The sequence below is a fragment of the Hemitrygon akajei genome, chromosome 17 (genome assembly GCF_048418815.1).
Source record: "Hemitrygon akajei chromosome 17, sHemAka1.3, whole genome shotgun sequence".
Taxonomy (NCBI): domain Eukaryota; kingdom Metazoa; phylum Chordata; class Chondrichthyes; order Myliobatiformes; family Dasyatidae; genus Hemitrygon; species Hemitrygon akajei.
The window spans coordinates 90808254-90832805 of NC_133140.1; the positions used below are offsets into that span (position 1 = coordinate 90808254).

Genomic DNA, 24552 nt, shown 5'->3' on the forward strand with positions numbered 1-24552 from the left:
TTCTGGTAGTAGGTGACAGCGTATCCGGCCAGCAATACTCCGTCCGTCAGGCGGCTGGAATTAAGGAGTAGGAGTACAGCATGGTGTGTAATGACTGCATGGATGATCCACAATGATCGTAGAAGCCTTCTCTACCAGTTCAGCGGTGGCCTGCGGTTTTAGCTGGAACGGGCTGCTCTTCGCCGTTAAGCAGAAGCTCTAGGCTGCAGTTAATTACTAAGCTGTTGCAGTTCTTGTAAGAACGTTGCTCTGCAGAAGTAAAGCGTTAATCACCTTTGACACACATACTAAACCGAATGTTCCAAACAGGGGCTCCTAGCAGCAAGCAAGGAACATTCTGCAAATGCAGAGTTTTCACCACCACATCTAGGGAGGCTATTTGGGTGGAATTGAGGAATGGGAAAAGTGTAGTAACACTTATAGAGGTGTATTATAGACCACCTAATGGGGAGCGAGAATTGGAGGAGCAAATTTGTAAGGAGATAGCAGATATTTGTAGTAAGCACAAGGTTGTGATTGTGGGAGATTTTAATTTTCCACACACAGACTGGGAAGCCCATACTGTAAAAGGGCTGGATGGTTTGGAGTTTGTAAAATGTGTACAGGATAGTTTGTTTGCAGCAATACATAGAGGTACCAACTAGAGAAGGGGCAGTGTTGGATCTCCTGTTAGGGAATGAGAAAGGTCAGGTGACGGAGGTATGTGTTGGGGAGCACTTTGGGTCCAGTGATCACAATGCCATTAGTTTCAATATAATTATGGAGAAGGATAGGACTGGACCCAGGGTTGAGATTTTTGATTGGAGAAAGGCCGACTTTGAGGAGATGCAAAAGGATTTAGAAGGAGTGGATTGGGACAATTTGTTTTATGGGAAGGATGTAATAGAGAAATGGAGGTCATTTAAAGGTGAAATTTTGAGGGTACAGAATCTTTATGTTCCTGTTAGGTTGAAAGGAAAGGTTAAAAGTTTGAGAGAGCCATGGTTTTCAAGGGATATTGGAAACTTGGTTCCGAAAAAGAGATATCTATAATAAATATAGGCAGCATGGAGTAAATGAGGTGCTCGAGGAATACAGTCAGCCCTCCTTATCCGCGGATTCAACCAACCGTGGATCGGGAAAACCCGGAAGTTCTCTCTCCAGCACTTGTTATTTGAGCATGTACTGACTATTTTTTCTCGTCATTATTCCTTAAACAACACAGTATAACAACTATTTACATAGCATTTATGTTGTATTAGATATTATAAGTAATCTAGAAATGACTTAAAAGTACAGGCAGTCTCCGGGTTATAAACGAGTTCCGTTCCTGAGTCCGTCTTTAAGTTGGATTTGAAGTCGGAATAGGTACATCCGGTATTATTAGTGAGGGTTAAAATTGGTCCCTTAGAGAATCAGAGTGGACAGCTATGTGTGGAGCTGAAAGAGATGGGGGAGATTTCGAACAATTTCTTTTCTTCGGTATTCACTAAGGAGAAGGATATTGAATTGTGTAAGGTAAGGGAAGCAAGTAGGGAAGTTATGGAAACTATGATGATTAAAGAGGAGGAAGTACTGGCGCTTTTAAGGACAAGAAAAGTGGGTAAATCTCTGGGTCCTGACAGGATATTCCATAGGACCTTGAGAGAAGTTAGTGTAGAAATAGCAGGGACTCTGACAGAAATATTTCAAATGTCATTAGAAACTGGGATGGTGCCAGAGGATTGGTGTATTGCTCATGTTGTTCCATTGTTTAAAAAGGGTTCTAAGAGTAAACCTAGCAATTATAGGCCTGTAAGTTTGATGTCAGTGGTGGGTAAAGTAATGGAAAGTATTCTTAGAGATGGTATATATAATTATTTGGATAGACAGGGTCTGATTAGGAATAGTCAGCATGGATTTGTGCATGGAAGGTCATGTTTGACAAATCTTATTGAATTTTTTGAAGAGGTTACTAGGAAAGTTGACGGTAAAGCAGTGGATGTTGTCTATATGGACTTCAGTAAGGCCTTTGACAAGGTTCCACACAGTAGGTTAGTTAGGAAGGTTCAATCGTTAGGTATTAATATTGAAGTAGTAAAATAGATTCAACAGTGGCTGGATGGGAGATGTCAGAGAGTAGTGGTGGATAACTGTTTGTCAGGTTGGAGGCCGGTGACTAGTGGTGTGCCTCAGGGATCTGTACTGGGTCCAATGTTGTTTGTCATTATACATTAATGATCTGGATGTTGAGGTGGTAAATTGGATTAGTAAGTATGCAGGTGATACTTAAATAGGTGGCATTGTGGATAATCAAGTAGGTTTTCAAAGCTTGCAGAGAGATTTAGGCCAGTTAGAAGAATGGGCTGAAAGATGGCAGTTGGAGTTTAATGCTGGTAAGTGTGAGGTGCTACATTTTGGTAGGACTAATCAAAATAGGACATACTTGGTAAATGGTAGGGCATTGAGAAATGCAGTAGAACAGAGTGATCTAGGAATAATGGTGCATAGTTCCCTGAAGGTGGAATCTCATGTGGATAGGGTGGTGAAGAAAGCTTTTGGTATGCTGGCCTTTATAATCAGAGCATTGAGTATAGGAATTGGGCTGTAATGTTAAAATTGTACAAGGCATTGGTAAGGCCAAATTTGGAGTATTGTGTACAGTTCTGGTCACCGAATTATCGGAAAGATATCAACTAAATAGAGAGAGTACAGAGGAGATTTACTAGAATGTTACCTGGGTTTCAGCACCTAAGTTACAGAGAAAGGTTGAACAAATTAGATCTTTATTTGGAGCGTAGAAGGTTGAGGTATTGATAGAGGTATTTAAAATTATGAGGGGGATAGATAGAGTTGACGTGGATAGGCCTTTTCCATTGAGAGTAGGGGAAATTCAAACAAGAGAACATGAGCTGAGAGTTAAGGGACAAAAGTTTAGGGGTAACATGAGGTGGATCTTCTTTACTCAGAGAGTGGTAGCTGTGTGGAACGAGCTTCCAGTGGAAGTGGTAGAGGCAGGTTCGATATTGTCATTTAAAGTAAAATTGGATAGGTATATGGACAGGAAAGGAATGGAGGGTTATGTATGGGCTGAGTGCAGGTTGGTGGGACTAGGTGAGAGTAAGCGTTCGGCATGGACTAGGAGGGCCGAGATGGCCTGTTTCTGTGCTGTATATGGTTATATGGTCCATTTAGGAATTGGTAGAGGGGAAGAAGCTGTTCCTGAATCATTGAGTGTGTGCCTTCAGGCTTCTGTACCTCCTACCTGATGGTAACAGTGAGAAAAGGGCATGCCCTGGGTGCTGGAGGTCCTTAATAATGGATGCTGCCTTTCTGAGACACCGCTCCTTGAAGATGTCCTGGGTACTCTGTAGGCTAGTACCCAAGATGGAACCAACTAAATTTACAACCCTCTGTGGCTTCTTTTGGTCCTGTGCAGTACCCCCCACACCTCCCCATGCCAGACAGTGATGCAGCCTATCAGAATGCTCTCCATGATACATCTATTGAAGTTTTTGAGTGTATTTGTTGACATACCAAATCTCTTCACAAACTCCTAATGACATATAGTCGCTGTCTTGCCTTCTTTATAGCTGCATCGATATGTTGGGGACAGGTTAGGTCCTCAAAAAATCTTGTACCCAGGAACTTGAAACTGCTCACTCTCTCCACTTCTTATCCCTCTACGAAGATTGATATGTATTCCTTAATCTTATCCTTCCTGAAGTCCACAATCAGCTCTTCCATCTTACTCACATTGAATTCCAGTTTGTTGCTGCGGCACCACTCCACTAGTTGACATATCTCACACCTGTACGCCCTCTTGTAGCCATCTGAGATTTTACTAACAATGGTTGTATCATCAACAAATTTATAGATGGTATTTGAGCTATGCCTAGCCACACAGTCCTGGGTATAGAGAGAGTAGAGTAGTGGGCTAAGCACACACCCCTGAGGTGCACTAGTGTTGATCATCAGCGAGGAGGAGATGTTATCACCAATCTGCTCAGATTGTGGTCTTCCAGCTAGGAAGCTGAGAATCCAATTGCAGAGGGATGTACAGAGACTCAGGTTCTGTAACTTCTTAATCAGGATTGTGGGAATTATGGTATTAAATGCTGAGCTATAGTCGATGAACAGCACCCTGACATGGGTGTTTGTATTGTCCAGGTGGTCTAAAGCCATGTGAAGGGCCATTGAGATCACATCTGCCATTGACCTATTGTAGCGATAGGCAAATTGCAGTCGGTCCAGGACCTTGCTGAGGCAGGAGGTCTGTCACTGTGATTTCATCACTGTCGATGTGAGTGCTACTGGGTGATAGTCATTAAGGCAGCTCACATTGTTGTTCTTAGGACCTGGTATAATTGTTGCCTTTTTGAAGCAAGTGGGAACTTCTGGCCATAGCATTGAGAGGTTGAAAATGTCCTTGAGTACTCCCACTAGTTGGTTGGCACAGGTTTTCAGAGCCTTACCAGGTACTCCATCGGGACCTTCCGCCTTGCTAGGGTTCACTCTCTTTAAAGACAGCCTAATACTAGCCTCCAAAGTAGAGATCACAGGGTCACAGCTGTAGTTATATTCTTCCTTTCAAAGTGGGCATAGAAGGCTCTGAGTTCATCTGGTAGTGAATCATCGCTGCCATTCATGCTATTGGGTTTCGGTTTGTAGGAAGTAATGTCTTGCAAACCCTGCCTGAGTTGTCATACATCCAGTGTTGCCTCCAACCTCGTTCGAAGTTGTCTCTTCGCTCTTGAAATAGCCCTCCACAAATCATACCTGGTTTTCTGGTACAGGCCTGAGTCATCAGACTTGAATGCCTCAGATGTAGCCTTCAGCAGATGACATACGTCCGGGTTGACAGTGTTGTTAAGAAGACATATGGTGTGTTGTCCTTCATCAACCGTGGGATTGAGTTCAAGAGCCGATAGGTAATGTTACAGCTATATAAGACCTTAGTTGAGACCACACTTAGAGTACTGTGTTCGGTTGTGGTCACCTCACTATAGGAAGGATGTGGATGCATTATAGAGAGAGTACAGAGGAGATTTACAAGGATGTTGCCTAGATTGGAGAGTATGCCTTATGAGAATAAGTTGAATGAGCTTGGTCTTTTCTCCTTGGAGCAACAGAGGATGAGAGGTGACCTGATAGATGTGTATATGATGAGAGGTGTTGATCATGTGGATAGCCAGAGGCATTTTCCTTTGTGAAATGGCTAACACTAGGCAGCATGGTTTTAAGGTGCTTGGATGTAGGTGCAAGGGGGATGTCAGAGGTAAGTTTTTCACACAGAGAGTGTTGGGTGCGTGGAATGCACTGCCAGCGAAGGTGGTAGAGGTGGAAACAATAGGGCCTGTCAGGCATTTAAGTCTGATAACCAAGAAAGTTGCAAGAGGTCCAGCACGATCTCTGGAAAGCCACCTTGTGTGCAAAGTGGCAATTTCAAACCAAACTTAAGTCTATAAGATATAGGAGCAGAAGTAGGCCATTTGGCCCATCAAGTAGTAGGGATAGACCGGGTAATTGTAGACCAGTGAGCCTTACGTCTGTGGTGGGAAAGCGGTTGGAAAAAATTCTTAGAGATAGAATCTATGGGCATTTAGAGAATCCTGGTCTGATCAGGGACAGTCAGCATGGCTTTGTGAAGGGCAGATTGTGTCTAACAAGCCTGATAGAGTTCTTTTGAGGAGGTGACCAGGCATATAGATGAGGGTAGTGCAGTGGATGTGATCTACATGGATTTTAGTCAGGCATTTGACAAGGTTCCACACGGTAGGCTTATTCAGAAAGTCAGAAGACATGGGATCCAGGGATGTTTGGCCAGGTGGATTCAGAATTGGCTTGCCTACAGAAGGCAGAGGGTTGTGGTGGAGGGAGTACATTCAGATTGGAGGGTTGTGACTAGTGGAGTCCCACAAGGATCTGTTCTGGGACTTCTACTTTTTGTGATTTTTATTAACGACCTGGATGTGGGGGTAGAAAAGTGGGTTGGCAAGTTTGCAGACGACACTAAGGTTGATGGTGTTGTAGATAGTGTAGAGGATTGTTGAAGATTGCAGAGAGATATTGATAGGATGCAGAAGTGGGCTGAAAAGTGGCAAATGGAGTTCAACCCAGAGAAGTGTGAGGTGGTCCACTTCGGAAGGACCAACTCCAAGGCAGAGTACAAAGTAAATGGCAGGATACTTAGTAGTGTGGAGAAGCAGAGGGATCTGGGGGTACATATCCACAGGTCCCTAAAAGTTGCTTCACAGGTAGATAGGGTAGTTAAGAAAGCTTATGGAGTGTTAGTTTTCATAAGTCGAGGGATAGAGTTTAAGAGTTGCGGAGTAATGATGCAGCTCTATAAAACTGTGGTTAGGCCACACTTGGAGTACTGTGTCCAGTTCTGGTCGCCTCACTATAGGAAGGATGTGGAAGCATTGGAAAGGGTACAGAGGAGATTTACCAGGATGCTGCCTGGTTTAGAGAGTATGCATTATGATCAGAGATTAAGGGAGAAAGGGCTTTACTCTCTGGAGAGGAGGAGGATGAGAGGAGACATGATAGAGGTATACAAGATATTAAGAGGAATAGACAGAGTGGACAGCCAGCGCCTCTTCCCCAGGGCACCACTGCTCAATACAAGAGGACATGGCTTTAAGGTAAGGGATGGAAAGTTCAAGGGGGATATTAGAGGAAGGTTTTTTAAGAGTGGTTGGAGCATGGAATGCACTGCCTGAGTTAGTGGTGGAGGCAGATACATTAGTGAAATTTAAGAGACTACTAGACAGGTATATGGAGGAATTTAAGGTGGAGGGTTATAAGGGAGGCAGGGTTTAAGGGTCGGCACAACATTGTGGGCCGAAGGGCCTGTACTGTGCTGTATTGTTCTATGTTAAGTCTGTTTTTTCATTCAATCATGGGTTGATTCAATTCTTCCAGTCATCCCCACTCCCCTGCCTTCTCCTCATACCCTTTGATGCCCTGGCTAATCAAAAACCTAACCATCTCTGCCTAAATATACCCAATGACTTGTCCTCCACAGCCTCTCGTAGCAACAAATTCCACAGTTTTACCGCCCTCTGACTGAAGTAATTTCTCCATATCTCTGTTCTAAATGGACGTCCATCATTCCTGAAGTCGTGTCCTCTTGTCCTAGAATCCTCTACCATGGGAAATAACTTTGCCATATCTAATTTGTTTAGGCCTTTTAACTTGAATCAACAAAGGATGCCTGACAGTTGTGGCTGGGCTTAAATACTGTCGCCTCTTATGAAGCTAAGTCAAGCAACATGGGAGACGAGGTTTTTGCTTCCAGTTGAGCTCAATGCCTCTGTGCTCGCGTTGATCGCCAAAACATGGAGGGACCATAACAAACTCCTATAATTCCTGATAACCTTATGGTTTCAGTCTCTGAAGCCGATGTGCACACTGCCTTCAGCCAGGTGAATCCACAAAAAGCATCTGGCCCAAACGGGGTACCTGGCCAAATACTAAAGACCAACTGGTTGGGATGTTCACTGAGATTTTTAACCACTCGCTTCAGCAGTCTGAGGTATCCGCCTGCTTCAAGCAGGCTTCAATTGTACTGGTGTCCAAAAAGAGCTTGGTGACCTGCCTCAATGACTATCACCTGGTAGCACATACATCCACAGTAATGAAGTATTTTGAGAGGTTGGTGATGAAATCTATCAACTCCTGCCTGAGAAGTGACCTGGATCCACTCCAATTTGCCTACCAGAGGAACAGGTCCCCAGCAGGCGCCATCTCATTGGCTCTTTACTCAACCCTGGAACATCTGGATAGCAAAGATGCATACATCAGAATACTCTTTGACTGCAGTTCTGCATTCATTACTATCATCCTCTCAAAACTAATCAACAAGCTGAACCTTGGCCTCAATACCTCCTTGTGCATTCGGATTGGCAACAACATCTCCTCAATGGCTTCCATCAACACAGGTACACCACAAGGCTGTGTGCTCATTCCCCTGCACAATGTGCTTTACACTTGTGGTTGGCTAAGTACAACTCCAATACCATATTCAGGTTTGTCGTAGGTCAAATCAAAGGTGGTGATGAATCAACATATATGATTGAAAATCTGGCTGAATGGTGTCATAACAACAACCTCTTACTCAATGTCAAGAAGACCGATTATAGACTTAAGGAGAAGGAAACCAGAGGTCCATGAGCCAGTCCTCATTGGGGAATCATTGGTGGAGAAGGTTAACAACTTTAAATTCCTAAGTGTTACTATTTTGGAGGACCTGTCCTGGGCCCAGCACGTAAGTGTAATTACGAAGAAAGCCTGGCAGTGCCTCTACTTCCTTAGGAATTTGTGGAGATTTAGCATCTAAAACTTTGACTAACTGCTACGGATGTGTAGTGGGCATCTAAAACTTTACTAACTACTATAGATGTGTAGTGGAGAACAGAATGATTGGTGGCATCACTGCCTGGTATGGAAATTCCAATGCCCTTGAACGGAAAATCCTACAAAAATTAATGGATACAGCTCAGTCCTTCACGGGTAAAGCCTTCCCAACCATTGAGCACATCTACATCAACTGCTGTCACTGGAAGGCAGCATCCATCACTTGGGAACCAAGTGAACCAAGTGAACCACCATCTCTTCTCACTGCTGCCACCAAGAAGAAAGTACAAGAGCGTCAGGACTCTCACCACGAGGTTCAGGAACAGTTACTACCCCTTTACCATCAGGCTCTTGAATCAAAGGGGATAACTTCACTCAACATCACTTGCCCCATTTTTGAAATGTTCCCAGAGCCAATAGATTCATATTTAAGGTCTCTTCATCCCATGTTCCTGATAATTTTTGCATATTTGTTTATATTATTAGCTCCTTTTGTAATTACACTGCTGGTTGTTTTCTGCACTCTGGTTGAGTGCCCTAGTTGGGCGATCTTTCATTGGCTCTGTTGTAGTTATTATCCTATAGATTTGTTGGTATACCCACAAGAAAATGAATCTCAGGGTTAGATATGGTAATGTGTATGTACTTTGATAATAAAATTGACTTTGAACTTTTGGTCTTTAAACTCAATGCTTTGTTAGCTTCTCTGTTGGGCTATCCTCTGTATTCTTACATTTTTAAAAAATCATTATGTTTGTCTTATTTTCTTTTGCATCGTATCTGAAGTAACATTAATTTTGTTTTCCTTTAAAACTCACTTTCCTCTTCTCCCACTAGAAGGGGCTACAGAGCTGAGAATGAACACAATTCACTTTCCACACCAATAGAGAGATCTTACAACACCAATGCCAGACATCCCACCTCTCCCGGAAGTTCCGGGAGTCTCCTGCATATTGATAGTGGCTCCCTGAAGCCCGCAAATTATATACAATATCCTGGAAATCAATTTTTGTGTGTGTGTAAAAGAGAGAGAGAACAAGTATGTACGTACGTACGTGACATGGCAGAGTGTTCCAAAAAAAGAAAATATAAAATGTACTTCACCCCAGACTACACTAAAGTGTACCCTTGCCTAATAGGGGTCAAAATAATGACAGTGTTGCTCGCTGCACTATTTGCAAGTGACTTTTCTATTGTCCATGGTGGGTTAAAATGTAAAAGACATGTTGAGTTGAGTTTAGCAGGTGTCATTCATTAACTGGCATAGCTAATATTATTAAACTAGCTGGCTAGAGCTACTCAATTGCAGACATCACACCTCTCCTGGGAGTCTCCTGCAAATTGATGGTGCTCCCTTCCTGAAATGAGTTTTTGCAGGATGAAATGTCTGCAGTGCAGACCACTCTGCCCAGTTAACCATGATAGTCCTTGCTAGTAAATAGTTCCACCAGCAGTTACGCACTTCCCATATCCACTCATCCCTTCTGTTACCCAAACAAAATATCCGATCCAGAGTTTCAATCCGACAAAATGTTTCAGTGCTGTTTATCTCCTTAGCCATTCTCTGCATAAAAATCCCCTTTAACACTTCTTAATCTCACTTTAAAGCTAAGCCTTCTTGGTTTGGACATCTCTAACATGGAGAAAAGATTCTGACCATCAGCTCAATCTATGCATCTCATAATGTTTTTTTAAACCTCTCTTGGGTCACCCTTCAGCCTAATCTGAGAAACCAGATTTATTATGACTGATGTATGATGATACTATCCCACAAGCTCATTCCTGTAAAACTCCTCATCACCATCTGAGATTGTAATGACAATAGTGAATTTATAGATGGTATTTGAGCTGCCCCCAGCCACCACAGTCATGAGTTCCAGGGAAAACAAGCCCAGCTTATCCATTATTTTCTAAACTTGTCCAATCCAAATCTTATTTGCTATCTCTCCAGAACAATCACATTCACTGTGGCAACCAGAAATGCACAGAATACTCCCAAGTGCTATCTAAAGTTGCATCATAATATCCCAATCTCTATATTCTGGGACCCAACCTGTGAAGGCAAGCACGTTGTACACTTTCTTCCCCAGCCTAACCACCTTCAGGGAAGCATAAGCTTAGATCTGCTAGTCTTGAATTTCCTTAGCACCCTACTATTTGCTGTACACATCTTGCCCCAAATGACTTCCCGAAATTTATCACGTTGCACTTGTCAGAAATAAATTCCATTTGCTAACACTTCTCTGATCTATATTGTGTAGTCTTGGACAACTGTCCTCATTACCCCACAACACCAAGTCATAAAGAAGTACAGCACAAAAACAGGCCTTTTGGCCCATCTAGCCCATGCTGAAATCAATTAAACTGCCTACCCCCATTGATCTGCACCAGGACTATAGCCCTCCGTGTACCTATCCAAACTTATCTTAAATGATGAGAGTGAGCTCACATAGACCAATTGTGCTGGCAGATTATTCCACATTTTCACAACCCTCTTGAGTGAAGAAGTTTCCCCCCCTTGTTCCTCTTAAACTTTTCACCTTTCACCCTTAAGCCATCACCTCTGGTTTAAGTTCCACCCAACCTCAGTGGACAAAGCCTGCTTACATATACCCTTATCTGTACCCCTCATAATTTTGAATACCTCTATTAAATCTCCTCTCAATCTTGTACGTTCAAAAGAATACAGTCATAGCCTATTCAATCTTTCCTTATAACTCCGGTCTTCCAGAACCAGCAATGTCTTTGCAAATTTTCTTTGCACTTTTTCAAGCTTGTTTGTATCTTCCCTGTAGGGTGGCGAGCAAAACTGCACATAATATTCCAAATTAGGCCTCACCAATGTCTTATACAACTTCAACATAACATTCTGTCTTCTGTACTCAATACATTGATTTGGCCAATGTGACAAACGCTTTCTGGGGTAGATGACCCCATTTTCAACGAATTATGTACCTGTATTCCAGATTTCCTTGTTCTACCACACTTGTTAGTGCCCTACTGTTCACTGTGTAAGACCTACCCTGGTTGGTCCTACCGAAGTTCAAAGCCTTACACTTGTCTGCATTAAATTCTATCTCCTATTTTTCAGCCCATTTTTCCAACTGATGTAGATCCCTCTGCAGCCATGATAGCCTTCCTCACTGTCCACTACATCCCCAATCTTGGTGTCATTTTCAAATTTGTTGATCCAATTAACCGTATTATCATTGATTTAGATGACAAGCAGCAAAGGGCCCAGCACTGATCCCTGCAACACATCACTAGTCACAGGCCTCCAGTCAAAGAGGCAACCCTCTGCTACCACTCACTGGCTTCTCCCACTAAGCCAATGTCTAATCCAATTTACTACCTCATCCTGAATGCCAAGCAACTGAATTTTCTTGACCAGCATTCCATGCAGGACCTTGTCAAAGTCCATTAAACACCATCCACTGCCTTGCCTTCATCTACTTTCCTGGTAACCTCTTTTAAAAAAAAATGTATAAGATTGGTTAGACATGACCTATGTAATGCCCTGGTTAAGATTATTACTGTTATGCTGTAGGTATTTCATTTTAATAGTTCTGTAAAAGCAATGTGTTCTGCTTTTAGGATGTTTTGGTTTCAGTTAAAAGATGAGGAATATGATGTTCAACTTAGGAATGTTGTGTCAGCCAAACAGGATGGCAGAATCAGGAGAAAGTTTGAGAGAGTGGGACGGAGAGATTTGTAGCGGTGTAGTTTGGGATTTTTTTTCTGGTGGGAGCTGTGAAGAGGACAGGAAGGAAGTTGGCTGAGGATACTGTGGGAAGGAGCACCCCTGTTGTACGAAGTGCTTTGTGCAGATGAATGGCTCCAAGGAGGGACCAATACTCCCAATGAGAGCATCCATAAGATATAGGAGCAGAAGTAGGCTATTCAGCCCATCGAGTCTGTATGCCATTCAGTCATGGGCTGATCCAATTCTTCCAGTCATTCCAACTCCCCTCCTCCTCCCCATACCCTTTGATGCCTTACCTAATCAAGAACCTATTTATCTCTGCCTTAAATGCCTCCAGTGACTTGGCTTCCACAGCTGCTCGTGGCAACAAACTCCACAAATTTACCACCCTCTGACTTAAGTAATTTCTCCTCATCTGTTCTAAATGGATGTCCTTCAATCCTGGCGTCGTGCCCGTTTGTTGAAGATGGATTTTGAGCAAAGTTCAGGATGTGGTGTGTGCTTTCACGCAGGCAGTGGGTCCAGTGTGTGAATAAAACTTCAAGATGAGCTCCAACGATATGCACATTTAGACTGGTTTAACCGTAATGGGCCCTTTTATTTATTCTTTTTCTTTTTCTTTTTTCCTCCTAGTTGTTAGATATACATTTCTTCCATATGTTTCCCTGAGAACATGTGTTTCCAATTTATGCTTCCAAGTTCCTGCCTGATAGCCTCATATTTCCCCTTACTCCAATTAAACTAGATGTGCCCTTCTAGGCATGGGATCACAATTCTATCTCCTTTACCATAGCTTTGGAGAGGGATAGGAACAGACAAGTTAGAGAAACGTTTGTGGCAAACGTTCAGGGGATATTTGCGTGGGGTTCTGTATAGGTATGTTCCAATGAGACATGGAAAGGATGGTAGGGTACAGGAACCATGGTGTACAAAGGCTGTTGTAAATCTAGTAAAGAAGAGCTTATGAAAGATTCAAAAAACTAGGTAATGATAGAGATCCAGATTATAAGGATAGCAGGAAGGAGCTTAAGAATGAAGTTAGGAGAGCCAGAAGGGTTAAGGAAGAAACCAAGGCATTCTACAAGTATGTGAAGAGCAAGAGGATAAGACGTCAGAGAATAGGACCAGTCAAGTGTGACAGTGGAAAAATGTGTATGGAATCGGAGGAGATAGCAGAGGGACTTAATAAATACCTTGCTTCAGTATTCACTATGGAAAAGGATCTTGGCGATTGTAGGGATGACTTGCAGCCGGCTGAAAAGCTTGAGCATGTAGATATTAAGGAAGAGGATGTGATGGAGGGATCTGGACCAGCTGGAAAAATGGGCTGAAAAATGGCAGATGGAGTTTAGTACACACAAGTGTGAGGTATTGCACTTTGGAAGGAAAAACCAAGTTAGAATATACGAGGTAAATGGTAGGGCACTGAGGAGTGCAGTAGAACAGAGAGATCTAGGAATACAGATACAAAATTCCCTAAAAGTGGTGTCACAGGGAGATAGAGTCGTAAAGAGAGCTTTTGGTACATTGGCCTTTATAAATCAAAGTATTGAGTATAAGAGTTGGAATGTTTTTGTAAGGTTGTATAAGGCATTGGTGAGGCCGTATTTGGAGTATTGTGTGCAGTTTTTGTCACCGAATTACAGGAATGATATTAATAAGGTTGAAAGAGTACAGAGAAGATTTACAAGGATGTTGTCGGGACTTAAGAAACTGAGCTACAGAGAAAGGTTGAATAGGTTAGGACTTTATTCCCTGGAGTGTAGAAGAATGAGGGGAGATTTCATTAGAGGTATATAAAATTATGATGGGTATAGATAGGTTGAAAGCAAGCAGGCTTTTTCCACTGAGGCTAGGGGAGAAAAAAATCAGAGAACATGGGTTAAGGGTGAAGGGGAAAAAGTTTAAAGGGAACATGGGGGGGGCATCTTCACACAGAGAGTGGTGGGAGTGTGGAATGAGCTGCCAGATGAAGTTGTAAACGCGGGCTCACTTTTAACATTTAAGAAAAACTTGGACAGGTACATGGATGAGAGGTGTATGGAGGGATATGGGCCAGGTGCAGGTCAGTGGGACTAGGCAGAAAAATGGTTTGGCATAGCCAAGAAGGGCCAAAAGGCCTGTTTCTGTGCTGTAATGTTCTATGGTTCTATGGAGCTTTTGGAAAGCATCAAGTTGGGACTGGAAGGGATGTACCCCAGGCTACTGTGGGAAGTGAGGGAGGAGATTGCTGAGCCTCTGGCAATGATGTTTGCATCATCAATGAGGTCAGGAGTGGTTCCGGAGGATTGGAGGGTTGTGGATGTTGTTCCCTTATTCAAGAAAAGGAACAGGGATAGCCCAGGAAATTATAGACCAGTGAGTCTTACTTCAGTGATGGGTAAGTTGATGGAGAAGATCCTGAGAGGCAGGATTTATGAACATTTGGAGCAGTATAATATGATTAGGAATAGTCAGCATGGCTTTGTCAAAGGCAGGTTGTGTCTTACGAGCCTGATTGAATTTTTTGAGGATGTGACTAAACACATTGATGAAGGTAGAGCCGTAGATGTAGTGTATATAGATTTTAGCAAAGCATTTGATAAGGAACCCAACGCAAGGCTTATTGAGAAAGTAAGGAGGCATGGGATCCAAGGGGACATTGCTTTTTGGATCCAGAACTGGCTTGCCTACAGAAGGCAAAGAGTGGTTGTAGATGGGTCATATTCTGCATGGAGGCTGGTGACCAGTGGTGTGCTTCAGGGATTAGTTCTGGGGCCCCCACTCTTTCTGATTTTTATGAATGACCTGAATGAAGAAGTGGAGGGACGGGTTAGTAAATTCGCTGATGACACAAAAGTTGGGGGTGTTGTGGATAGTGTGGAGGGCTGTCAGAGGTTACAGCTGGACATTGATAGAATGCAAAAGTGGCCTGAGAATTGGCAGATGGAGTTCAACCCAGATAAATGTGAGGTGGTTCATTTTGGTAGGTCAAGTATGATGACAGAAAATAGCAGAATAGATGGTAAGTCTCTTGGCAGTGTGGAGGATCAGAGGGATCTTGGGGTCCAAGTCCATAGGACACCCAAATCTGCTATGTAGATTGACTCTGTGGTTAAGAAGGCATACGGTGTATTGGCCTTTATCAATCATGGGATTGAGTTTAAGAACTGAGAGGTAATGTTGCAGCTATATAGGACCCTGGTCAGATCCCACTTGGAGTACTGTGCTCAGTTCTGGTTGCCTCACTACAGGAAGGATGTGGAAGGGTGCAGAGGAGGTTTACAAGGATGTTGCCTGGATTGAGGAGCCTGCCTTATGGGAATAGGTTGAGTGAACTCGGCCTTTTCTCCTTGGAGTGACAGAGGATGAGAGGTGATAGAGGTGTACAAGATAATGAGAAGCATTGATCGTGTGGTTAGTCAGAGGGTTTTTCCCAGGGCTGAAATGGCTAGCACGAGAGGACATAGTTTTAAGGTGCTTGGAAGTAGGTACAGAGGAGATATCAGGGGTAAGTTTTTTACACAGAGAGTGATGAGTGCGTAGAATTGGCTGACGGCAGCAGTGGTGGAGGCGGAAACAACAGAGTCTTTTAAGAGATTCCTGGATGGGTACATGGAGCTTGGAAAAATAGAGGGCTATGGGTAAGCCTTGGTTGTTCTAATTTAAGGACATGTTCGGCACAGCTTTGTGGGCTGAAGGGACTGTATTGTGCTGTAGGTTTTCTATGTTTCTCCATCTTTTACGAAGTTACTCAGAGAAATTAGAGAGGAGGAAAACAGGATTGAGAAGTGAGACATTTCCAAAAGCCGAGTAGTGTTTTCGTTAGTAGCCTCTATTGCTAAAGTGGCCCTTGATGCAACAGAGATAGAACATTTGAGGAATGAGGTTAAAAGCCTTCGAGCTGAGCTGACTTGATCGACGTATGCTAATGTTTCAGGTAAGTGTGATATGTACATTGGGAACCATAGAACACTACAGCACAGTACAGGCCCTTCAGCCCTCCATGTTGTGCCGATCCATATAATCCTTAAAAAAATGTACTAAACCCACACTACCCCATAACCTTCCATTTTTCTTTCATTCATGTGCCTGTCCAAGAGGCTCTTAAATACCCCTAATGTTTTAGCCTCCACCACCATCCCTGGCAAGTCATTTCAGGCATTCACAACCCTCTGTGTAAAAAAACTTACCCCTGATGTCTCCCCTAAACTTCCCTCCCTTAATTTTGTACATATGCCCTCTGGTGTTTGCTATTGTTGCCTTAGGAAACAGGTACTGACTATCCACCCTATCTATGCCTCTCATAATCTTGTAGACCTCTATCAAGTCCCCTGTTATTCTTCTACGCTCCAAAGAAAAAAGACCCAGCTCTGCTAACCTTGCTTCATATGACTTGTTCTCCAATCTAGGCAACATCCTGGTAAATCTCCTCTGCACCCTCTCCATAGCTTCCACATCTATAATCCTTCCTATAACCCTGACCCATCAGTAGGACTTGCAGTGCAGAGGACTGCTGCTGAAAAGGATCTCTTGACTAGAGAGGCAATTGGGGCATTTTCTGTTACAACTGTGGAGAAGGTGGACATTTCAAGCAAGACTATGAGGGACAGGAAAATCTTTGAAAAGTAAGTCAGCAATGAATCAAACAGAGAAGAAAAGAGGCAAAACTATGGAGGGACCCAGGAAAGGAACAGGCTGGTGTTTCGGAGAGGATATGTTCCAATCAGTTTATCAAGGGAAATACTAAAGAGCAAAACACGAATCCTGAAGGTTTAAAGGGACCAAGCTCTTTGTATCAACACAAATTGAAGGTGTTTATGCTAGACCCATGCTTGATACAGGTTCTCAAGATACTTTGCTTTACAGATCCTTTTACAGTTGGTATGTGAAGCATTTATCATTAACACCACTCAGTGCCCTTGAGTTTGGGGGCTTAGTACAGAGGAGTATCCATATGATGATTACTTGTTCTTGAAGCTGGAGTTTTCAGAAACATGTTGGAGTAACTGAGACTATTGACACACTAGTGTTGGTCTGCCTGGATCCGGTCAAGCGGAGCTTCCATTCTGGTAGGAACAAATGCTTCCATTGTGAGAAGACTCGTGGGAGCATGCAGGGAGAGAAATGGAGAGGACTTTTTGAAAAACTTGTTCATTCACCTCATATTTACAAGGATGTTGCTTGGATTGGGGAGCAGCCTTATGAGACTAGGTTGAGTGAACTTCACCTTTTCTCCTTGGAGTGACGGAGGATGAAAGGTGACTTGATAGAGGTATACAAGATAATGAGAGGTATTGATCGTGTGGATAGTCAGAGGCTTTTCCCCAAGGCTGAAATGGCTAGCATGAGAGGGTTTTAAGGTGCTTGGAAGTAGGTACAGAGGAGATGTCAGTGGTAAGTTTTTTATGCAGAGAGTGGTGAGTGCATGGAATAGGCTGCCAGCGGCGGTGGTGGAGGCAGAAGCGATAGGGTCTTTTAAGAGACTCCTGGATGGCTACATGGAGCTTAGAAAAATGGAGGGCTATGGGTAAAGCATCGGTAGTTCTAAGGTAGGGAAATGTTTGGCACAGCTTTGTGGGCTGAAGGGCCTGTATTGTGCTATATGTTTTCAGTGTTTTTTCTATGTTCAGAGCTGCTTTTGAGAAGGTACAAGTTCCTCCTAAATTGGATGATGAGCAGAAACGAGGAACTGTGTGGTACACCCAGTCTAAACCTGTCATGTTTAGCCCTGGAGGAGTAGCTAGAGTGACAGGAACCCCCAGATTTGCTGGAATGCGCAACACCTAGGTGGATGGTCCTGATGACCTAGAACAGGGATGGCCAACCTGTGGCACTTGTGCCAAAAATGGCACATTGGATGATTAGAAGTGGTGCATTGCACCCTAATGATAATAATAAAAAAGTAAGCCTACTCATGCAAAAAGTATTAACCAAAAACCAATTAGTAGAAAAAAAATCTATAACAGGAATTCAAGTAGCTTAGAGCTAGAAATGGGTTTTACTGAGAATAAATCTAAAATTTAGCAATTATTTTTAGTGATTTTATTATTTTGTGCACATCTTTTGGCGAATGCTATCTTCCTTCACATCAATCTGTTTTCAATTTTTAAAAATGTTTAATGAGTCAAACTAGGAAAGAAGGACTTTCATTCTGCAGTTGTTCCATAACTGTTCAATACACGTTTGATACTTGTTTGATCCTGAGGCGCCAGGCGTCTGCACCAGCGTTGCGTTACAGGTTTTTGCCAGTCTGTTTACAATTGACACTCGTGCGCTACGGAGTTGTGCTTTGTTCATCCTTTGTGAACATTTGCAGTTTTCTACTTTTTTGAAAATTAAGCCTTGTTTTTACATTCAGTTACCCATCACAGTGCAAAAGGAAATGAGCAAAAGAAAAGCAGAAAGTGATAGTAAGCGTGAATTCAATGAACAGTGAGAAAATGAGTTCTTATTTATAGTGGGTCCTTCAGGAAAACCATTGTGCATTGTTTGTGAAAACACTTTCTCATATAATAGACATGATCTTAATAGACACTATAAAACACAACATCAGACTGAAATAGAAGGAAAACTAAAGCTAGTGCTTGGGTTTGAGTTACAGAAAGAATATGTGATTAAGAAAAAGGAAGAAATCAAAAGAAGACAAACTATATTTGTTAAAAGTCTCATTAAGCTAAGTAATGTTTATTTTGTTTTTATATTAAATCAATATATCATGTAAAAATGCTAAATATGTCTATATTAAAATTTTTACAAGAATTGAATGGGGGTACAAGAGTTATATGGCGCATCTGAACTCATGCGTGAAAAAATTGACGCATGGAATATAAAAGGTTGGTCATCCCTGATGTGGAAGAAGAGTCACACTTGCCTGTAGGATTGCTGGTGAGAACTGAAATGTAGAAATCTTCAGCTGTCTATGCAAACCATTAGACATAGGAGCACCCCCTGGCCTTCTCCCTGTAACCTTTGATGCTGTGTCCAATCAAGAACCGATCAAGCTCTGCATTAAATATACCCAACGAACTGGCCTCCACAGCTGCCGGTAGTAATAAATTCCACAAATTCACCACCTTCTGGCCAAAGAAATTTCTCTGCATCTCTGTTTTAAAATGATGCCCCTTTATCCTGAGGCTGTGCCCCCTTGTCCTGGAATCCCCCACCGTGGGAAACATGCACTCCACATCCACTCTGTCTAGGTCTTTCAACATTCAAAAGGTTTCAATGAGATCCCCCATCAACTGTCTAAATTCCAGCAAGTACAGACCCATAACTATCAAATATTCTTCATATGATAACCTTTTCATCCTTGTAAACCTCCTCTGAACCCTCTCCAATGCTAGCTCATCTTTTCTTAGAGGAGGAGCCCAGAGCTGTTCCCAATATGCAAAGCAAGGCTTCAGCAGTGCCTTATAAAGCCTCAGCATCACATCCATGCTCTTGTATTCCAGACCTCTTGAAATGAATGCTAACATGACATTTGCCTTCCTCAGTACTGACTCTACTTGCAAGTTTACCTTTAAGGTGTTCTGCACAAGGACTTCCAAGTCCCTTTGCATCTCAGATTTTTGTTTAGAAAGTAGTCTGCACACATTTCTTTTACCAAAGAGCATGACCATGCATTTTCCAACATTGTATTTCATTTGCCACCCTCTTGCCAATTCTCCCAATCTCCTAAGACCTCTTGAAATGAATGCTAACATTGCATTTCCCTTCCTCACCACCAACTTACCTGCAAGTTAACCTTTAGGGAATTCTGCAGTAGGGCTTCCAAGTCCCTTTGCATCTCAGATCTTTTGGATTTTCTCCCCATTTAGAACATTGTCTGCATATTTATTTCTAATATCAAAGTGCATGACCATGCATTTTTCAACATTGTATTTCATTTACCACTTTCTTGCCCATTCTCCTAATCTGTCTAAGTCCTTCTGCAGCCTACCTGTTTCCTCAGCACTACCTGACCCTCCACCAATCTTTGTATCATCTACAAACTTGGCAACAAAGCCATCTATTCCATCATCTAAATCATTGACATATAGCATAAAAAGAAGTGGTCCCAACACCGACCCTGCGGAACACCACTAGTCATTGTCAGTCAACCAGTAAAGGATCCTTTTATTCCCACTCTCTGCTCCCCTACCAATCAGCCAATACTCTAACTGTGTTAGTAACTTCCCTGTAATACTATGGACTCTTAACTTGGTAAGCAGCCTCATGTGTGGCACCTTTGTCAAAGGTCTTCTGAAAGTTCAAATATACACCATCCACTGCATCCCCTTTATCTATCCTACTTGTAATCTCCTCAACTAATTCACAACAGGCTCGTCAGGCAAGATTTTCCTTGAAGGAAACCATGCAGACTTTGTCCTATCTTGTCCTTTGTCACCAAGTACTCCATAACCTCACCCTTAACAATTGACTCCAACACCTTCCCAACCACTGAGGTCAGGCTAACCATGCCAGAGTCCAATGATTTTTGAAAGATCATTACTAATGTCTCCACAATCTCTATTGCTACCTCTTTCAGAGCCCTAGGGTGCAGTTCATCTGGTCCAGGTGACTTATGTATCCTTGGGTCTTCCAGCTTTTTGAGCACCTTCTCCCTTGTAATAGTAACTCTCCCCTTTCACCCTTCAACATCTCGCACACTGCTAGTGTCTTCCACAATGATGCTTTTAGATCCTTTTTTAAATAGCACGAACAACATTAGCTATCCTCCAATCGTCTGCTATCTCTCCTGTCATTTGGAATGTTTTAAATATCTCTGTTGCAGTCATGGCAATTTCTGCATTTACCTCCCATAGGGCCTGAGGGAACACCTTGTCAGGCTCGGGGAATTATCCACCCTGATTTGCCTCAGAGCGGCAAACTCCTCCTTCTCTGTAATTCATTAAGTTGATGCTGCTTTACCTTACTTCTGTAGACTATATCCATCTCCTGAGTAGATAGAAATGTGAATAATCCATTTAAGATTTCCCCCATCTGTTTCGGCTCTACACAGGTCTTCCAGAGGACCAATTGTGTCCTTAACAATCCTTTTGCTCTTAACATTCCTGCAGAATCCCTTGCGATTCTCCTTCACCTTGTCTGCAGAACAACTTCATGTCTTCTTTTAGCCTTCCTGATTTCTTTCTTAAGTGTGCTCTTGCATCTCTTATACTCCATAAGCACCTAATTTGTTCCTACTTGCCTGTACCTACTATGCACCTTCTCTTAACCACAGCCTCAATATCACTTGAAAACCAAGGTTCCCACAGTGTTACCTTTACCTTTTATTTTAACAGGCACGTAGAAGTTTTGTACTCTCAAAATGTTGTTTTCCAAGCTTCCCACTTTCTAAGTACGCCTTTGCCAGAAAACAGCCTGTCCCAATCCACACTTGCCAGATAATTTCTGATACCATCAGATTTGGCCTTTCTCCAGTTTAGGATCTTAACCTGCACCAGATCTGTCTCTTTACATATTTACTTTGAAACTAATGGCATTGTGGTCACTGGATGCAAAGTGTTCCCTGCACAAACTTCTGTCATCTGTCTTGTCTCATTCCCTAGTATCAGATCCAGTATCTCATGCTCTCTCTTTGGGACTTCTATGTATTGATGAAGGAAACTTTTCTGAACATATTTGACAAACTCTATCCCATGTAGTCCTTTTACAGTATTGGATTCTCAGTCAATATGTGGAAAATTAAAATCACCTACTATAACAATTGTGTTTCATCCTCAAGTTTCGCTTATCACATTGCAAGTCTTTAATATACATCATAAGCAGCAAAAATCCTAGTACCCAACTGGCTGGTGTACCACTGACCTCAGACTCCCACACCTATATTCTTCCTCTTAATTACCAAGCCACTTTTGGATCTGATTAGCCAGAGTAACGCATAAAATGCTGGAGAAACTCAGCAGGACAGGCAGCATCTATGGAAAGGAATAAAGAGTCGACAATTCAGGCCGAAACCGTTCATCAGGATCTAATGAAGGGTCTTGGCATGAAACGCTGACTCTTCATTCTCCATAGATGCTGCCTGACCTGCTGAGTTCCTCCAGTATTTTGTATGTGTTACACTGGATTTCCAGCATCTGCAGAATCTCTTGTCTCTAATTAACCTGTTTGCCTTGGATCCTGTGTCCCTTTGCCTTCTGAACCAGCCAACTATTCAGGATTTCGTTAAATGCCTCACTAAAGTTCAAGTAGGCAACATTTTCATCTATCTGTTTGGTTACCTCCTGCAGAATTGGTCTGTCCCAGTTAGTGAGATAGGGTTTCACCAGCCCCAGGAGTGATCTCAGTGATCTAAGTACCTAATGCCTTCCTCCTACAGCATCTCTTCTGTACCTTGTTCTCTTCTCATCCTACCCTGACTAATATATTGCACAGGGAGTAATCCTGAGATTAGGGCACTAGAGGTCCAGCTGTTTAACCTAGAGAAACAAGCACAAAATGCTGGAGGAACTCACCAGGTCAGGCAACATCTATGGAGAGGAATAACTGTTGATGTTTCAGGCCTAGACCCTTCTGCAGCAGTTCGTGTAACACTTTATGGCACCAGTGATCAGTGTTCAATTCCCATTGTGTAAGGAGTTTGTATGTTCTCCCTGTGACCATGTGGGTTTCCTCCAGTTACTCTGGTTTCCTCCCACATTCCAAAGACATATGAGTTAGTAAGGATTTAGTGAGTTGTGGCCGTGCTGCATTGACACCAGAAGTGTGGTGACACTTGCAAGCTGCCCCATTATGTCCTTGGACTGTGTTGGTTGTTGAGGCAAATTACATATTTAATTTCATGTTTCAATGTACGTATGCCAAATAAAGTTAATTTTTAAAAATTTTTACCACCTCTGCAGAATGTCATCTTTCTATCCGTAGTACAGATGTGTACGCCAATGTCTAACTATTCACCTTCCTCTCTTACACTGCCTTATTTATGTTTCATCCAGGTTCTCGAACTGCTTCACATCAAGACCACACTGACAGCTCGACAGTTCCAGCGGGTAGCTACCACTACCCTCCTCTCAATGGTGAAGGAACAACCAGATCTGGCAGACAGGCACCTGCTGGGACCTTTACTTGCTCCGCTCATCACCTGTTTGAGGACTGGAGGTAGGGGGACAGACGGGCAGCAGATGCAGCACTGAGAGATTCAGTTGCCATGGACGTAACCTATGAGTAGAGTTATGCAGAATGATAGAAACTGTAGTTGATGTAACAGAACAGCATAGGAACAGGCCCTTCAACCCACAAACAATTAAATCAGTAATCAATGAGCCTCTGTCAGTCAGGGTCAGCCATGGATGTTACATCCTAGCTGTCTGGATACATGAGCCTGGGCCGTTCAATATGGAGAGCAAACTGTTGCTCCTCCTCTCCACACATCAGATGAACCAAACAAACTGCAGAGACCGATACAGTTTGGTACCAGCAGTGTCACTGGAGTTGCCAGTTAGCATTGAACTCAATGGAGGACTGTCTTAGGGACTCCAGCTCCAGATTTTTCCTCTCGGGGTTTACTCCTGAAGCCTTCTCCATGAGTGGGTATAGCTGCAAGGCAGCAGAGGTTTGAGATCTCCAAGATAAGCTGCCAACCACAGCTGACGAGCCCCCTCTGCCTGGAGTGACTGGTTTTAAGGTGCCAGTAACCCGCCTTTGCCCCGTCTTCTGCCAGTAGAAATGGTTCTGTTGGGTTCAGTAGCTAAGGCACATGTGAAGGCCAGGAGCTGGACTTGGTTGTCAGAGGCTACTCGAGGTGCACACCACTGGGAGCATTTAACAGGTAGTCGGAGCTTATCCCCATCACCATCCTGGCTAGAACAACCTTAAGGAACAAATAAATAATCAAATGTCCAACTAAACCAATCCCTTCTTGCCTACCAATGTACATATCCTTCCACTTCCTTAACATTCATGTGCATGTCTAAGAGCCTCTTGGTCACCTCCAGCACCACATTCCAGCCACCCACAGCCCTCCGTAAAATAAAAAAACTCAACATTTTTCCCTTTGATCTTGCCCCCTCTCACTGATGAAAACTTATTGATCACATCTGAATTATCAAGAGAATCTATCCAGCATATGCATGGGTTTCTGGATAGGTTTGTCCCATTGAGGCAAGGAGAGGATAGTAGGGTGAAGAGATGTAAAACATCTTGTCAAAAGGAAGAAGAAAGCTTACTTAAGGTTTAGGAAGTGAAACACCCTGGTTTCCTCGGCTGCGTAAGTCTAGGGAAGACACTTACAAGTCCCGCCAACCTCGTGAAAATGAGATGGCTTTTTCCATCTCAAACCCCGGTTTGTGTGGATGCAGTGTAATTTGCTACCCTGTTACAAATTAGTGCCACAAAATTACAGACAGTACACTGCATACAATTAAAGGAACTATATGAATCTTAACTAAAGGGTTAGTAAAAAAAAAACAAAAAGAAAAGGGCCCAATCTAATTAAACAGTCAAATGCACACAAGTTGGAGCTCATCTTGAACTTCTCTGTCACTCACGTGCTGGGCCCTCGGTCAGCGTGAACACCCTCACCACCTTCCGAACGTTGCTTGCAA

At 42.9% G+C, this 24552-nt stretch overlaps 1 protein-coding gene across 3 annotated transcripts in view; it reads left to right on the forward strand.

The window, feature by feature from the left end:
• Nucleotides 1-24552, forward strand: part of tango6 (transport and golgi organization 6 homolog (Drosophila)) — a 180829-nt gene that overhangs the window by 33721 nt on the left and 122556 nt on the right. For all 3 annotated transcript variants that reach the window (XR_012101957.1, XM_073070541.1, XM_073070542.1), the window contains exon 6: nucleotides 22945-23107. Coding sequence is in view for 2 of the 3 variants with exons in the window: in XM_073070541.1 (XP_072926642.1) it covers nucleotides 22945-23107 (163 nt within the window). In the remaining variant the exon portion in view is untranslated. The remainder of the gene's footprint in view (nucleotides 1-22944; nucleotides 23108-24552) is intronic.